The 18,804-nt window shown below is 44.3% G+C and overlaps 1 protein-coding gene across 2 annotated transcripts in view; it reads left to right on the forward strand.

The window, feature by feature from the left end:
- GUCY2F (guanylate cyclase 2F, retinal) overlaps positions 1 to 18,804 on the forward strand; it is a 720,767-nt gene that overhangs the window by 661,210 nt on the left and 40,753 nt on the right. Inside the window, exons 18-19 of one of the 2 annotated variants that reach the window (XM_069612625.1) lie at positions 8,574 to 8,659; positions 8,765 to 8,853. In XM_069612625.1, the coding sequence (XP_069468726.1) occupies positions 8,574 to 8,659; positions 8,765 to 8,852 (174 nt within the window). In that variant the 3' untranslated portion in view covers position 8,853. The remainder of the gene's footprint in view (positions 1 to 8,573; positions 8,660 to 8,764; positions 8,854 to 18,804) is intronic. The other variant, XM_069612624.1, reaches the window with a different exon arrangement.

Genomic DNA, 18,804 nt, shown 5'->3' on the forward strand with positions numbered 1-18,804 from the left:
GATTAATAAAATCTCTGTCTTTTCTCCATTGGGCTTCAACCAGTTTCCTGACATCCAGTCCACTATAGAGGCTAAGCATGCTCTTAATTTGCTGGGGGGATCTAACCCAGGTGAGATGAGTAGGAAAATCAGCTGTGTGTCATCAGCATAAGTGTAGAAACCCACCCCATGGGACATGATTAAATCAGCAAGAGGGTGAAAATATATATTAAAAAGAAGAGGAGACAGAGAGGAACCCTGGGGAACACCACATGTAATGGTGACCAGGATTGACTGAAACATGAATAAAGAAACTGCGAACGATCTGATAGAAAAGAGGAAAACCAGGAGAGAGGGGAGCCAACAATGCCTGCTGCTTCCAGACATCCAAGAAGAGTGTTGCAGTCGATCGTATCAAAAGCCCATAGTGGTCAAAGAGAATTCAAACTCCATCCTCGTGCAGTCCGGGAGCATGGCATATCACCCAGGACAGAAGTTATCACTGATTCTGTCCCTCTAAGAGGTCTGAAGCCTGCCTGGTAGGAATGGAGAAGACGGTTTGACTCAAGATATCGTGAAAGTTGAGGAATGGCAATAGATTCCATAAGCTTGATCAGCATTGGCAGAAGAGAAATGGGCTGCTAATCGGCTGGATCTGAGTGGTCAAGATGTGGTTTCTTTAGAAGAGGGGTGACCAGTGCGTGCTTTAAGGAAACTGGAATAAAACCAATAGAGAAGGAGTAACTAAGAGCTTCAGTAAAAAGAGAGATGGAAATCCAACAGGAAGACTGAAAAAAGTGTAGAGGAGTTTGATCGAATGGGTGAGGATAACCCCCACCTCTTGCTCTCCTCCTCAAGCAAAACTTCCCCCTCTTTGCTTACAGACTCAAGTTAAGGACTTTGGTGCTTATACTCCCACATTAGCATCCAAACAGACCACCCTATAGCACAAATAAAATAACTCCATTTACTTCACACCTGCACGGCTTAAATGGTGCTAGTCTTAAAAAGACTAGAAAACATCACTGCTGCACTGAAATACAGCGGCCGCCAACTGGTGGAACAGAGGATGGCCTCAAGTCTTATATGCACTACTTATCAAGCATACACTACTGGGTTCCCTGCCCGAAACATCTAATGAAAGAAGTAGGTCTCCATAACCCATCATAGAATCTAATATCTGACAACAAACACATCTGACCTAAAAAATCTAGAAAGCATGACACGACTGAAATGTAACTGGCCCAAGACGTTTTTAACAATCGGCTGCTGGACCTTAAACTACAAAACAACTCATGTACATTCAAAAAAGACTCTGAGAAAATCGGTTTGCCTTCCAAGAAGGGAGAATTAATAATCTGCCACCCAAGTAAGTGTGAACCTGTACATTGTGAGCATGTAGGACATGTCAATCATATGGCTACGAAAGGTGTCCTCCATGATCAGTTCACCTCTACCTTATCTAAACCCTACTTTCTGAATGGGGAGAAAACAGAGATTCTGGTGGTTGGTTCTTTGGACTTGCATTCTCTTTGGCACACAGATTTTTGGTCAGACTCTTTGGGACCCTGTCCGGCTTAAGAGTCTAGAGATAAAGTTTCTTCCTTCTGGCTCTAGAGAAGCACAGATTGCATCTGTAGGCAAGGCAGGCCTCCTTAGACTTAAACCTTTAAGGATGATCCTTACTTGCATTCCATTGCAACTTCGTTCCATAGTGGTTGCTGCTTCGATTATGGGCTCTCTGGACTACTGCAATGGCATTTATCTTGGACAATCTGATTTTTTAGTCCAGAGGCTCCAGAATTTAAAAGATTCGCAGCACGTTTAGCTCTGGATGCTTCTAGGCTCTCCCACTCAGCTGCGTTGTTGGTTCTATGTGAAATTTCCGCTTTTTGAAGGCTGCACTTAAAAAAGACAGAATTATTTTGCTTGATTTTTTGCGGCCCACAAAAAGCCAAAATAACATGAAATCAGGTCGATCACCCCGTGCCACCCTTTACTCTTAGCTCCTGTCCCCTGCAGTCTCCTCTTGCCCCAAACATACTCACTCACCCCCCCACCACATTCACACACACGTGCAAATACGCAACAAGTTACATTCTCCCCTTGCCCGTCCCCTTCACAAACATTCCTTTTACATATATACACACACAAACACACACAAACACACACACACACACACATACACACACAAAGTCACTCACACACTCACCTCTGACTCCCGTGATTACTCCTCTGGGTCCCGCCGTTCCTGATAGCCCTTGCACGCACCGTGTGTGTCACAGGGGCTGACAGTTGATTTAGAAAGACCAATCGGAGTGGTCTCCAAAAGGACTTTCTACAAAAAAAACAATGCATTCACTTAGTACCACGTTGTTGGCTGAGCTTCATTGGCTCCCAGTGAGAAGCCATATTCAGTTTATGTTTTAGTGCATTGCACCCCGGCCTGTTTATATCTCTGGTCCAGCTTTTCTCTGAGCTAAACGTATCTGTTATGTTCCAACACGAACTTTGTGATCAGCCTCTCAAAATATTTTTGAAGTACTGCGTTCTCTCAGGTCAAGGGCTGGAGGGCAGTCTTTTTCAGTTCTGGCCCTGGTTCTGTGGAACTCCCTCCCTAGTTATCTGCGAGGGATCTCCCATCAGCTTAATTTCCGAAAGACTCCTTAAACTTTGTTGTTTGGATTTTTGCCATTGTTGAGGTGATTTCATTTGCTGCTGCCAGCACCCAGATACCTTTGGGCCTTTGTTTCAGGCTTATGAAATACAGTTACCTACCTACCCTTCTCCCAAGCACTCCTACCTATTCCAGACTCCTCTTGGCGTATCTGAAGCAGCCTACATTTGAGTGTGGCATGGGACAAAACCACAACCAATAAAGAAGTCGTTTTCATCATGGAGAGTGGTGAACCCAGAAATCTACAAGCAAAATGATCGGAAGCACCTTACAAGACGGGCTTTGGTATAATGCCATGAGATGACTCTCATCAAAGTATGGATAGATAGTGAAAGAGGATGATACCTATTGAGAAAAATCCAGTTTACCAATAGTCACAACTTCTGTAAATCCAAAGATTAATTACCCTTGCAGATTCATCATAATAAAATGTACCCATACAAATTAACACTGAATACAAACGAAAGCTGCCATTTTGAAAGTAGAATGATGCGGGGAACGAACGGTGTTACACTTTGGAATCAGGTGGAGTTCTCTCCTGGAGGAGTAGTGCCCAAAAGCCCAAGGGTTCTGGGTAAAAAGAAATACTACAATATTGGACATTTTAAAATAAAGAATGATGGGAGGTGTGCTTTCTAGTGAAGAGTTCCCTTAGATGTTGTGTTGTTATGTTTGCATCCCTGTGCACGCTCATTTCTGATAATGATTTTGCATCCAGCACACACATCAGTTTCATGCAGCTTCATGCAGGTCTCCCTTTGGGAAGCTTGCCTTTTTTAATCACGCTTTCCCTTTACAGCACTGAACCACTGATCGTAATTCCACAATCATGTGTTCACTGGAAATGTCTAAAATGTGATCTCTGCTTATTCTATTTGAAGCACTTTTTTGTTTCTTTTGCACTGAAAAGTGATCCCTGTTTCACTATCACCACCTCTCATTTCCCTTTCTGATCTGGAAATTAGTCCATCGGATCCCGAGCCATTAATTCCGATGCTATTTCAGTGGAACCTATCAGCAGCTAACGCCATTGTACTGTTTCTTTATTTGTATCGATCTCTGGGTCATTGCTCTATTGTACCGATGAGAATACAGATCCCAATGATTGAGCCTACAACTTCCCTATATTTTAATTGGCATCTGCCCATGTTCCCATTATGGCCCGAATCTTTCCCTCTTGCTGTCATAGGGATGGACACAGGTGCAATCACTTTCTATACAGCTACTATGTCGACCCTCTCTTTGGAATCAATTTAAAATAGAAATCCCGAGAGGCTTGCATGTCACCTTTTGCCCTGCACTTTTGCACTCTGCCATGCAAAGTGAGTAAATGCTGCATGGCAGGCAGTATTTACGTTTAATTGTGTGCGCTGCTTGCATGGCAAGCTACGATCACAATTACAATGAAACCCTGCCTGACATGCTTACATGTCAGGACGGGTTTACTTTCAATAGTGTACACGGTTTACCATGCATGCATAGTAAGCTCTGTTCACAATTACAGCAGCGTCTACGATGGATACCTATGGGGTCCGCCTTCTTTATGCTGTTGAATAAATCACACCATAGGAATCGCTTGCATTTGCGCTGGTATGAACATCCGTGCTGTCGCAAATGCTGGAGCATTCTTATGGTCTCCGCTATACAAAATGAATGAAAATTTGGCAACCGTGATTGAAAGGCGTTAAAGCCTTACATAAGTCTTTTACGTCTTTCAATTACGTTGCACCACTGACAAACATGAGTCCCTCTGCAAATTCACTAAAGTTATTTAAATAAACAATGCATTTTCATTAATTATTGTTGACAGTGCTTGCAGGCATAACATTAGAAATAGACATAGAAAGAAGACTTCCACTAATTACCAGTGTACTGAAGTATTTTCACTAGGTCTATTAATAATGGTGTGTTTGCATGTGTGTGGGTGTGTGTGCATGTGTGTGTATGTGTGTGTAAACAGTAACTTGCACACTTTACACTTTCAAAAGTTATTACTGGGTATTTAGGACACATTTACATAACTATGCTAATTTTACAGCACAGTTTGGGGTGATGATATACCATCTCAAAGCAGACTGTGAAGTCACCACAGTCACCGCACACGCCCAGTAATTATAGAACAAATGTGTGCAAATTACTGTTTGCACATACCATTAATAATAGAGATGGAATGAAATGTCATCCACTGGTACTGCCTGAACCACAACAGGTAATACATGGGAAATGCTTGGAGTTTTGTTTGGGACATTTCAGCACAAATGTAAACATGGGGAGAACCCCTCGCACTCCTCCTCCCCAGCCCCACCTTTTTTATTACCCAAACTCATCTCCACATACATTTGCGTTGAAATTCATCCACAAATGTTAGTCGAATTCTCCCCCGACCAATTCTGCTGTGGCAAAACCTTCCTATCCGGGTGGGAGGAGGGTGCAAATGCATTATCAGAGCCCACGATCACTAGAGTGACTACCTGCTGGGCCTGCTGAAGAAACACTCTCCAGTCACTAGAATGACTATCTGCAGGGCCTGCTGAAGAAACACTCTCCAATCACTAGAATGACTATCTTCTGGGCCTGCCGAAGAAACACTCTCCGATCACTAGAGTGACTATCTGCTGGGCCTGCTGAAGAAACACTCTCCAATCACCAGAGTGACTATCTGCTAGGCCTGCTTAAGAAACACTCTCAAATCACTAGAGTGACTATCTGCTGTGCCTGCTGAAGAAACACTCTCCAATCACTAGAATGACTCTCTGCTGGGCCTGCCGAAGAAACACTCTCCAATCACTAGAGTGACTATCTGCTGTGCCTGCTTAAGAAACACTCTGCAATCACTAGAGTGACTATCTGCGGGTCCTTCTAAAGAAACACTCTACGATCACTAGAGTGACTATCTGCTGGGCCTGCCGAAGGAACACTCTCCAATCACCAGAGTGACTATCTGCTGTGCCTGCTTAAGAAACACTCTCCGATCTCTAGAGTGATTATCTGCTGGGCCTGCCGAAGGAACACTCTCTGATCACTATTGTGACTATCTGCTGGGCCTCCTGAAGGAACACTCTCCGATGACTGTTGTGACTATCTGCTGGGCCTCCTGAAGAAACACTCTCCAATCACTAGAGTGACTATCTGTTGGGCCTCCTGAAGGAACACTCTCCGATTACTGGTGTGACTATCTGATGGGCCTGCGACAGTGACAGGCTACTGTAAGGAGTGGAGATACTCTGCTTCATGCTCTGAAAAGATCCCTTAAAACTTACACCATTGCCGAGCAGAAAACAGAGGATTGCAAGAGGGAAAACCAGGTACCAAGTATCCTCCTGCCTCTGGAACGGGGTACTAATGTAGGTAGGACTGGCCCCCTCATTCCTACTCTTCAGGAACCCCCTGAAGACCCTATTCTTCAAAGAGCATAATTTCAAACGCTCGTTGCTCCATTCAATCATAAATCTGCCCCTCCAGAGCCAACCCTCCTCTGATTAACCTGCGCATCCTGTCAACATCTCGCGCTCTGAAACACTTGTGTATGTGCGCGATGTAAATAAAATATCATATCATATCATATAACCTCTGCTACCACCGGAATCTACCTGTAACTCCCTCGGTCTGTCCCCTATGGACAGTGCTCCATTGAGTCCAAGATAGGCCCTCACTTTATATATGCCATAAATACATATGTGGGTGGCAGCAATTAAAATCAGTGTTTCCCGCCCACTATTGCTCTTATCACAGTGTTCTCTGTCAGTGTCATCAAGAACTAAATCCATTCCGAATGCCGCATGCAGATGCGTTCCAGTGTTTGCCATTGTTCATTTACACAACGGGAGGTAGTGTTCACTTGGGAAAGCTATAGTATCATATATGTTCTTTATGACACGCTTAATACCCAGAGGTTTCTAAGCGCGGACCCGGGGATCGAACCTGTGTTGCTCTTTTTTGTCTTGCTTCCAAGGCGATCACGTTGCCCCTGACCAGGTGTGGTCTGGCTTTTGGTGGGCACACTGCCCACTTGGAAGCAAGAATGGGGCGACTCAGATGGTAGCTTGCATTCTGAGTCCCTGATAGTATCAATGTGTACCGGCAGCACTGGGTCACTTTGGCGCCCTCTGAGCACAGGGGGCAAGGCGATGGTCTTGGGAGCAAGACACCACAAAGCAACCCAGGTTTGCATCCCGGACCCACGCTTAGAGACTGGTTTCCAGCATTAAGCACGTTATAAAAGATTAATTAATTGATGACATTAAGCAGAGTGATCTGATCCCTCTCTGAGAAAAATGAACCACTGTAATATAAAGCAAATGGAGCCAGTGGGTTTCATTGTACTGAATTAATAAATACAAGGACATGTGAAGACGAACAAGTATCGAAACCCATGGATTTTTGGGAAAATACACCACAACTGGTTTGGCTTTGGAATAACTAGTAGTGCTGTGGGAAATCGAGTTTCCCTATAATGGCTCAGCCAACCATGAGCTACACCCAAGACCCAAGTATCACAGCAGGTGCCAATTTACAAACTATTCAGGCTAACTGTGTCCTAATTGGCACTAAAAAATGTTGTGGCAATAAGACCCGAGGCGGCGAGCCAATACCGTGGGCGGTGTTGCCCCACCGCCGAGGGTCTTATTGCCATTAGTACCCCGGACCGTTAGACCGGGGTACTAATTGCTTTTTTTTTCTGTTCCGAAACGTTTCGGAACAGAAAAAAAAAAAACGACCAAGAAAATGGCCGCCGCCATAGAAAGGGAAAACGGAGTCCGTTTTCCCTTTCCATGGTGGCCATCGGGAGCGGACGCGCTGGGAACACCAGTGTCCCCAGAGCGTCCGCTCCCGAAAAAGGATTTTAAAAAAAGGTAAGTGGGGTTGGGAGGGTGGGAGAAGGAGAAAAAAAAAAAGTACCTGCGTCACTGACGGGGACCCGCTCTGAGTCTCCACACAGCTGGAGGCTTCCCTCGTCCCCCGTTGGGGACGCAGGAACAAGAAGGTAAGTTGGGGGGCGGTGGGAGGGAAGGGAATAAAAAAAAAAGACTTACCCGAGTCCCTGGCGGGAGGCGAAGGCAGCCTCTCAGCCGCAGGGAGGCTCGGAGCGGGGATGGCCCCGTTTCGAGCCTCCTCATTGGGAACAGAGTAGGTGGCACGCACGGCGTAACTGGGAATACCGTGTGGTATGGCTTGCAAATGAGCCAATCACCACACAGTATTCCCTTTGCACCGCGTGTGCCGGGTACTAATTTGAAATATTCACCAGCAGTTTGCTGATCTTGACTGATGCATAACGGTTCCCCTTTAATCGACTCAGTTTCTGTTTAAAATAACAATTATGTTTGTTAATGGTACACCCAAGGACAAAGACCCAGTTCACAGACAAAATGATTCTTGTAAAAACATTGCCAACAATAATATTGCCACAATGCTGTTAATAGAGTTAAATAGCCCATATCATTACTCATTTTTACTCACAGCCAAATCGCCTTTCCCAAATATTAAACGCCTGGTGTTACCCCAGACCTAGAATATTTGGTGGTAAGCAGAGTGTCTTTTCCAAAACTTGTTATGTGGATAATTTGCTCCTGGAAAATTAACGACATGTTGATATTTTTATCGGTGACATTATTGCTAGCGCTGTTATTGTCGGGGATGTATTACCTGGGATGTTTTCACTGGGTACCCGGGGTGTTGCTAGGTCTGAAAAAGATCCAGGGCTACGCTAATGTCAGAACTGTCGGGACTGGGGGCTAGCTATAGCCTTTTGGTTGTAGCCCTTGAGATTCTACCCGGGGCTACAACCAAAAGACCCGGGGCTAAAGCCCTCTAAACCCCCTAGCAAAGCCTCTGCTGGATACCAATGCCGACATGCATCTATGATCTCTTTAGACTTGTGCTAATGTCTGCCTTTGCTTTCTCTCTTCTGAATAAGGGTAAAGGTGTGGAAGAGACCTTCTGGCTGGTTGGAAAAGAAGGTTTTAGAAAACCGCTACCCGTCCCGCCCGTGATCAAGTCAGGGTAAGCGGAGTGGCGTCGTCGTCGTCCTTGGGCCATGCCCTCTCTTATTGCTCTCAAGTTTTTTTGTTTTTTTGTTTTACTTCACTATTTTGATATCTTTCACAGGCAAGTGGGTCATGGTATGCTGCAGGATGAGATAACCGCTTTCAAAAGAAGAAAAGCAGAAATGCAACTTGCAAGGAAGAATAACTGAGGTAATGTTATGCATGAAAATGTATAACATTACATGCTTGATGTGTTATAATGCTCACGCTTCTGCTCTGGGCTCTTTGGCCACCACAATAGCAGTACATGACAATCAAAATGGCGCCTGCCATTGGTCCTATTCTGAAAAGGCAGTGCACTCACCCTCTAAGGCTGGTCTGCGTCATCACGGTCTTAGGTTTTCTGAAGGAAGTACTTTCTCTAATTGGCTTCTGTAGAATGAGTGCAGCAGACTAACATCATCGTAGCTCTGTTATTCAGTCCTCTTTCCTTGCCGCTTGTAGTCCCACCCTTTGTTCCCAAGCGCTCTGTGCAAGATTTCTCTTATCCCGCTGGTGTTTCGCTCTCCTGAGGCTGCCTACTTCTCTTAGTTTCTGCTCTGCTTTGTAAACCGCCCTCCAATAATTCCTCTGATGTATTAGATTTGTTCCCTACTAGCTTAAGCAGCAGTGAGACCGACATTTTGTAAAGAGTAATCAAGTGACCAACTCATACATCAATCGATCTAACTTGGTATCAGATCGCTGAGGGTTCCGACATGCCCTTCCAAGCTCAGAGGGGCCTATTCACAAAGCTTTTTCCCCCAAAAATGTGTGCATGAGTCAGGTATGCGTGATTCACAAAACTCATTATATGTGTAAAGTAGGCACGTAGTAGTAACTGGCATGTGCTTACTTTTATGCAACAATTGAGATCCTTGCTAATGTGGCATTCCTCAGGTAAGTGTTCAGGGAGTGGTCAAGGGCAGCCAATGTAAAAGAATGGCTTCATCCACAAAAGGTCTAAGGATTCACAGTATGGGCGTGCCTGATATACTCTAGCCTTTTCTAGGAGGGGTTTACATTATTACACAGACTTCTTTTTCAGATTTTACGTTTCGGTCGTCTGTGTTTGATCGACTTATGTTACCATCGACCTTGTCTGTGAATTTGGCTGCCTCGATCGAATTGTGACGACCAAAATGTAGATGAACTCTGTTAGACCTCTGCGTCCTTTCTGAAGGGAAGAAGTGTCCATATTTCCACCTGCTATGAGCGTTGAATTTTACTTTGGTAAATGTAAGGAAATGAACATGGATTCTTTTATCATATTTCCCTAAAGGCAGATCACTAAAGAAGTGCACATTTGCAGTTGCGGAGAATTGATTTTCTTTTGCACTTGGCCATCTGTATGTTCACTGCCCATGAGCTCACGGTGGCATCTGCCGCAATTTATTTTTATTTTTGTGGATTGCATACATTTTTTATTAGCCAATTTTGAGAAGCGTAATCAATGCCTGTTGTTTACGGATCAGTGTGTGAATCAACAAGGATGCAGAAGCTGTGCATTTCATTTTCAGAGCTTTGTGAATTGGCACCTATATCTCTAATACCAATACACCTGTCCTGCCTGACCAAGTATAAACATTGTACATACACATTCTCTCAATACATAGCCACTTTTGCTGCACGATTGATCGGCTACCGCATTCTTCTGGGAGGAAAAACAAAAAGTCTGACTTAAGACTGCAATAGAAGAGGCCGGTTAAGGTGAGGACTGTTCCAAGAGAAAAGTGGGGGCACATATTTTCCCCTCCAAAAGAGTAGTGTTAAGAAGGCCACTCAAATCTGAGAACATCAGCTGCAGAAAGCAGAACAAAAGAGCTTGGTTAACTGACCTTCTCTGGATTATGTCTTGGTTGACACAACTGCTGCTTTAGCTAAAGACCTTCACAATGTCTTATTTAATAGTGTGTGTTTCTTTGTTCAGAGTCTTGTTGGTCTACGCACAATGCAACAATGTGCAAGGCGTTATGCAAATGAATGTTATACTTGAAGTGCAGTAGATATGTCAGACAGCCTTACAGGGTGACCATGCATTGGTGTTCATCTCAAACTGGGAGTTGGGCTTCTCTTTGGAGAGACTATTCGAAGGACCTTATTGCAATCCATGCAACAAAGCAAGTTTACCGAATTGTTACCTAAGCCTATTTGTAGTTAGGGTTTCATAGGAGGCAGTCGAATGCCTATGTATGGCCGTGCCAGACAGCGGGGTACTGCCAATTCGAGTGGCAGAGTGGCCAATACATTCATTGTATGTCTTTCAATGCCCTAAGGAGGTATGTCTGTATGTCTTATTTTCTATTAGAAACACTGAAGTCCAGGCAGACACAGGGTTTGGTGCCCCCCATGCTCACTGAGGATTTTGATGTGTTGCCTGCCCACCTAGCAAATGCACCGATTAGCTTCTGAATGTCGCTGGAACCCCATGATAATTCAAGAATTCAAGATGTCCTCCCAATTCTGGAGATGGGCCATTATACCTTCAGACATGAGATTAGTTATAATGACATCAGCGTGTTTACCACATTAACTTTCAGGTCCATGGGTATAAACAGTTCTGTGGTTTCCAGTATTACGCATAATTGAACAGTTAGGTTTTATCGTAGGGGCACTCCACAGATTGTTTCCACTCAAAGGCAAATGGAATTCCAGACTTTGGATTATTGTGGTGGGCTAACACTTGTCCTACCGTGGGCATCTGACTGTAAAGTTGGTGGTAGTGGTATTGGTGGTCTGGTTACCACATGCTGACCTTTTTCAAATCCTATAAACTGCATGGAAAAGTACACAGGTGGAGTAACAGCTTTGTCTTTCTCTCCCATCTCTAAAACTGTGCGATTGACATCGTCCTTATCAGTGGCTTCCGGAATCATAAGCTGCAGATTGAACTTGTGTGGGTCACGATCTTTATCTACATTATCATCATCAATATTCTCAAACTCGCTCGATGCAGCCGCTTGTGGTGAAATACCTGCTCCGCTGCACAATGTGTTAGTTTGCAAAGGTTTTCCTGGGAGTTTCGGCTCCTCTACACTTTGGAGCTAATTTTGAGACCATCGTTAATGGGCTGTGGTCGGAATCTAGGACCAGAAAATAACACTTCTCTTCTTATGCCCCAAGACTATGGAACCTCCTCCTCGTCAGAATCAGGCATGACCCGACGCTCCTACAATGCAGAAAAGAACTCAAGACCCACCTCTTCGAGGTGTCTCTCCTCCTCGAAAACTAAGCAATCACGTCGCCCACTGCGCCACATGACTCCCTAGAGGCTACCCAGCCCTCCCCTCCCCACCACCTGGTACAACTGTACCCCTCCACTGTACCCATCTGTATCCTACCCCCGCTATATATCTGCTCTGTTGTTACCTCTGTAAAGCGCTCTGTTGTGTATCATTATTGTTGTATACCTCTGTAAAGTGCTCTGTTGCTTCTCGAAGCTAGGTCCGTGCTCGATCAATACAATAATAATAGTAATAATCTAAGTCTTGTTTAAGGCTTTTACGCAGTAGATTCCCACCACAGCCCATTTTGATTTATTTGTTTGGTGGAGAGGAGGAGCGGAGCATAACTTATATTTTCCGATGCTCCCTTCCTCTCTACCATACAAATACTTCAGCATTTGCCCTGGCATGCAACTCCATAGGGATCCATCGTAAACTGCACCTGCTGTGCATACATGGTAGGCAGTGTTTATGTTGAAGAGTAAACGTAACGTGTCACCGCTGCGAAATTATGAGGAACTCGAAAATGAGCCCATTTGTGTTGTTTCCCGTGGCTCATCAGTGGATGCACCCCGCTGCACCGCCGCCTCCTCCGGCAGCTATACGGAGCATCAACCTCCGTCTCTTGCACAGCAGGTGCTGCTGAAGGTGATGCCTTCAGTTTACCACGCGCAATTCTGGCATCACGAGCACACATTGCAATTACTGTGGCTGATGTAAAATCCTCCATCCTGATGCCTGCTCTACAACTGGCACATTTAAGTTCTCCAGGCATGTTGATACGCAAGATAGTTATTTACGCTCCCACTCATGAGAAATGTCACGTGCATGCAGATCACACAAGTTGGTTCCTGGGATTCTTTTGTGTTTAGTACTAGTAACCACCAAATTACGCAGCTCGGTGAACACTCAGTTGCGCCCATTAAATGTACTCTCCTGCCTCCAAACAATTCGAAGAATTTTTATTTGCAGCAAATATTTTCTTTCACATTAAAATGGTGGCACACTCATTTACAGCCCTTCTATGCAAATCATTCTTAGACTTTTTCTTCTCAACTTGTAGTTTGTCTTGTCACAAAATAATGTCAAACTCTGTTTCAGCCATTGAATGTGCTATGCTTCCTTTAAACAGTGCTACAAATGTGTATGTGCAACAAGCATTTTGTCTCGTGTGAAAAAGATGGCATACATCAAATGTATTCTCCTTCCTCAAAACAATTCTAAGAATGTTTCTTCTCAACTTGTATTTTTTCTTATCACACAATGCTGACCAAGTAAGGTTCAGTCACTGAATGTACTCCCATGCCTCAAAACAATTCTAATAATTAATTTTCTCAACAAGTATTTTATCTTATCAAAAATCTTTGCAGCTAGCATTTTTTCTCATTTGTCACAGAAGGTTGGCACTCGCAATATAATCTTCTACCTACAAACAATTCTGAGACTCGTTTTAACAAATAGTATCACAAACACTTGTCACACTCAGTGGCAGCCACTGAATGTATTGTTCTGCCGACAAACTCTTTTATGAAGTCTTCTTCAAAACTATTATGTTCTCTCAATCATCACATTAAGTTAGTAAAGTCACTGAATGTAATGTCCTGACCCCAACACTTCAATGAAAGTTTATTCACAGCAAGAATGTGGCTGGTCAAAAAATATGTCAGATTTACAGCTATTGAATGTACTCTCCCGCTACCAAACAAGAATTTTTCTTCACAGTTAGTATTTAGTATCATCAGAAATCTTTGCAACTAGTACTTTCTCATGTTCATCATAAAAAAGTGCCACACTCAATTACACCCTGAATAAACTCTCCTGCCTCCAAACAATGCAAAGAAATGTACATTACAGCTTGTATTTTGTCTCATAAAAAGAAATGGCACATTCATTACAGCCACTGAATGAACTTACCAAAGTCCAAAAACATTATATATAATAATTATAATTGTATATATATATACTTTTCTAAGTATATGTGTGTATTGGGGACTGGGATATTGTGCACATACCCATATGCAGAGAGATCTGAAGTAGCACAAGCAGATTCTTATAAAGCAACACATCGTCATAAATGACGTAATACATGCAGTGAAAAACCTGTGCAGCTGATTGGATGGACCCTTCATAGGTACCATCTTTATCCAGAAGGGATGGCAGTTTATTGGTCCCAGCCCAGTCCGTCTGTGTTCCATCATGTGGGTTCTGTGGTGCTCATCTTCTTCTCACTTTGGATGTCAGGAAACAAATTAATTATACTCCTATTATACCGTTTTTTTTACCACTCATACTATGCACTTGGCAGGCCTCAAGACCGACACACAGGAGGTTCCAGGGCACTCTAACCTTCACACACACATTTCACTCACTCCCACTGCGCCATCGGGCTCCAAGGTCTCCACCCTTGTTTTGAACTATAATTTATTCCTCCCACCACCTTACAATACAAATCACATGACATCACTCAACTATGTGCCCTGTCCATCCTCTTTGAACATTTCAGGACTTGTTACTTTGGGGTTGGTGGTCAAAGTGCAAATGGTATCATGGAATTTGAGGATTTTAGAGTTCAGTCATTTATATGGGAGATAACTCGTGGTCACCATGGAATGGGCCGGGTCATGTTTTGGCCAATGTGAGAGTACATGCACACCAGGCGGCGGTGTCTCATCGCGGCCTTGTAGGGCAAATTCCTCTTGGGTGAAAAACACATCTTTACAACACTTTCAAGAACAATGAATAAACAGTGAGGTGCGTGGGGGTGCAAACTGTCCTCATGGGAGCTCAGGCATGACTGGAGATTTCTGTGACCTCGTGGATTTGGGCCTAGTGCGTGTAATGCCGCATTTACCATGCAAGCCTTCCCTTCTAGCTAGGATTACTGATATCTATGCAAAAATGGTGATGCCGCCCGCACCTTGGGCCACACCATGTAGTTAAACTTTAATTGGTTATACTACCATAGGGTCCTGTAGGGCGGGAGTGCATCCCTCTCACTGACCCCTCCCCCCTGGCTCATCTCAATGCCTCAAATATATCTTGTTTAAAGCATTTGGGGGCAGGGCTGCACCCTTCCCAACATTCCCCCCTTCATTACTTCTACAGTAACATATTCTGGAAAGCTTCTGCGCTCCTGCTCCCCAGTTTCTACATCCACACATGGCTTACTCCTCATTAATGGCACCGACACGCTGCACACTGATCGCAAACTCTGCCCCCTACGCGTATATTCTTCAGGTGAAAAAGTCATGTAAATGCATCCCCCCGGCCCTGCCATGTCCACCCAAACCTCTGTGTAATTTTCTGTATCAGGGGGTGGGGAAATGATAGTGTGGTATAGAGGATCAACTTCATCTCCTTACGGGATGGGGAACATTTCATACTTCGGGCCATCCAGTGGGATATCGGTCTGTACTTCAATGTTTTTTGTTTCGCGAGGTGCTTTTGAATCCCCAATTGATACCATCATTCTTGCGCTATCAGATGCCACGTAGGCACAGCATCGAAGAACTAGCTGACAAGTGCAGAAAAATGACCTGGATGAACACAATGATGGGCATTAACATCTTTACGATTGCTCCTAGCCACGCCGGGGCCCAGTTAAATGTCATAGCCAGCCAATCACTGTCCTGAATTCCTCCCTCCTCCTTCATGCAAACACCCAGGCCATGGACTGATGCAATGATGTGGGGTAATGATGCATTCTCCGCGTCTTCTGTAGGCACGAATGTAAAACAGGAATCAGTAAATGTTTTGCAAACCCCACCCTCCATCACTGTTAACATGTCCAGAACACAGCGATTTTGCATTGTCTTAAGTCTCAACGCCTGCAACTCGACCTTCATCACTTTGAACCCATTCTCTGTGTCGTTCATGAGCTGGACCAGTTCCCACCTCAATATTTGCAGCCATTTGACATTGGCTGCAGCCTGCACACCCGGCACCCGTAAAGAGGAGAAAAAAGATTCTGCTGAACTGAAAAGCCTGTATTCCTCTGGCATTTCAGCAAGCAATGTGGAAGAGTCTTCAGAAATGTAATTCGATCTGTTCATCCTCTGCGGTTGCTGGAACTGTCCTTTCCCTAGATGGATATGGGGCTCTTGTGAGGGCACCAAGCTCTTATCTTCATTCTGCACTGTGGGAAACTCATTGGCCCCTCTGTAAGCAGCACTCCCCCCTTCAGGTGTTCTTCTGGCATTACTAATAGCATTGAATGCAATGTGGCCAGGTAACAACAGCCCCTACATGATGCTGGGAGGTGCAAGTAAGCTTGCCGGCCACAGATCCAGTAGTAATCCATCAGTGCTGCCTTTCCTTTCTTCATGTCTGTGATCACAAGATTTTTATTACAATGTTCATTTGTGCGACAAAGACTGTACCTTTGCTGCGGAAACAGAGTCTATATTCTTCTTCCTTGTGCTCTCGCACCGGCTTTTCCATCGTTGCAATCCACAGAAGCTTTGTGATATGCTCTGTCCAGATTTGCGCACAGAAGTTGACTACTCGTGCTATCCATTCCTTGTTAAATGTTACCAATCCTTCTGCCAAGCAAGGTAGAGTGCTATCCTGCCAATTATTATTCACATACTTCTGCCCCTTCACCATCAGATACGGTAACTCCACACACTTGATGTTTCTCGGGTCTTCAGTTCATTTTATAAAATCTGGGCCCACCATTTGCAGATCCACACTGTGTGCCTGGAATGTTCCTTTTATTCTGCACAGCACAAGATGAACCAGGCATTGTGCCTCTATAATTGGGACTGCTTGTGATACTAAAACCTTGGGAGCCCCTGTCCCATGTGGAATGTGCGAATACACATAACAGCTCCCATTCACAGCGTTTCCTCCCACACCATTCATATCAAAGTACCATGAATTAGTGAACTGAGGGTGATGAATATCCTCAATCACATCAAAACCCAGCCTTTGATACATATCATACTTTTGTCGTACTTCTCTTTTCATTCTTCAATACGCATTCTCAAGGATGGCCGCTTTAGCAGTATCGTCAGAAATAACATTTTAACTTTCCATAGTCATAGACAATCCCCTACTTATTGTAAAAACCCTGACCTCTGCTCCCTTTACAGACATAACCTGTATATTAGAGTTATTAAATCCATTCCCATTATTATTATTAGTGTTCACATCATTACCGATATATGTAAATCCACTTGTGTTATTAACATTTATATGTATTGTTCCATTTGTATGATATACAATCCTATTTCCCCACTCCTCCTCTTTATAGGACCTCCCCCTATAATACCTTCCCCCTATACACTCCCAATAGCACTAGCAATACCACAGAAAATCCTCCAGCAATTACTGACCCACTATAATAGATATATGTCCACAATCTCTCATTCTCCTCGGGTCCCGCGTCCATCTTCTTCTTTCCTGAAATATAAGCACAGACACACAAGGCAATGGAAAAAACAAAAATTTACAAGATATACTCTATAAAAAAAAGGAAGAAGGGGAGGAAAGAAGAGAAGAGAGAGAGAGGAAAGAAAAGAAGAGAGACAGAGGGGGAGAAAAGAAATGAAAGAAAAAAGCGCTCCCAGAAAAAAATATTCAAAGCTAGCATCTGAGCTTTGGCCTGCCACTTGGATGTGCCACCACACCTGTATAGCCCTTGGACAGGCTGGTGAGGTAAATGTGGTACATCTACTGTTACCCCTTGTTTTTAAGATAACTGATGTGCCACTGTGCTATCTGGAGGTGCCCTACGGACATCAGAGAAGTAACCCCAGCAGCATAATTCTTCACTTTCACAGTGAGGGGAGTACAAAACACCACCTCGTATGGTCCTTGGAATGGAGGATTGTTCCACCTCCACACAAAATTGGGAACATAGACATAGTCCCCCAGCAGCAGTGGTCGAGTCATTATATGCTCAGGATCTGTCCCCGTCATCTGTGCAGCATCGAGCGTCTCTATAGTCATAATCCTGGGAGGTGCAATCTGTCGAGAGACACATTTAATGGCCCGAGTTAGTGTCATCAAATATTCCCTGACTTCCTCTCCTAACACTGCTGCAGTCCTATGTGCATCAGAAGCCCTTCTCACAGGGGATATGCATACTCCAGCCAGTGACCACCTCATGAGGTGACAGATGACGAACTTTGCGTGGCTGTTTGTGTAACTGAAAAGAGTCAGGGGCAAACAGTGCATCCAGTGTTTTTTCAGTGTGGTACACAACTTAGATAACTTTCTCTTCAGAAGGCCATTTATTCTCTCCACAATGCCATTGGCCTGTGACTGATAAATTGAACACATCCGATGTTTGATGCCAAGAAGTGCTGTAACATGTTGGGATAACGCATTGAAGAAATGTGTGAGATTGTCTGACCTTAAAACCTCCCACATACCCCAGGGGTGGGAAAATCTCCTGCACTAGAAACCTTGCAGCACACTTGGCATCTGGTTTCACACATGGCACTGTTTTCACCCACCCTGAGAAAGGACAGACCACCACAATGAGGTATCTGGACACATGACAACGCTCACCCATATCAACGTAGTCTATGTGTGTTTCACAGGAGTAGTTCAATAATCAGGGAGGTGGGAAAATCTGTGTAAGGCACCGGATGTTTGTTCACCAGTGGGACAGTTACAATGTATTCAGCCGGTACTTCATTTGGCAGATACACCGCCATTTAGGCTACTGGATCGGCGGCTGCATTCCCCCTCGATATTTCATCTGTCCTGTGAGTATGGGCAGCGCACTTGATGACTGCCCCAACAGATAGCTGCGATAGTGATTCTATCAGCATTTGTAACAGCACTGCATGCTGCACTGAGGATCCATATGCCCTCTGAAACCCCCTCCTCTTCCAATGGGAGGGACGGTGTGTACCATTGTTGTGATGTACGCTGAGTCAGAGTATAT

This window comes from Ambystoma mexicanum, chromosome 5p, assembly GCF_040938575.1.
Source record: "Ambystoma mexicanum isolate Mex_15411 chromosome 5p, UKY_AmexF1_1, whole genome shotgun sequence".
NCBI lineage: Eukaryota > Metazoa > Chordata > Amphibia > Caudata > Ambystomatidae > Ambystoma > Ambystoma mexicanum.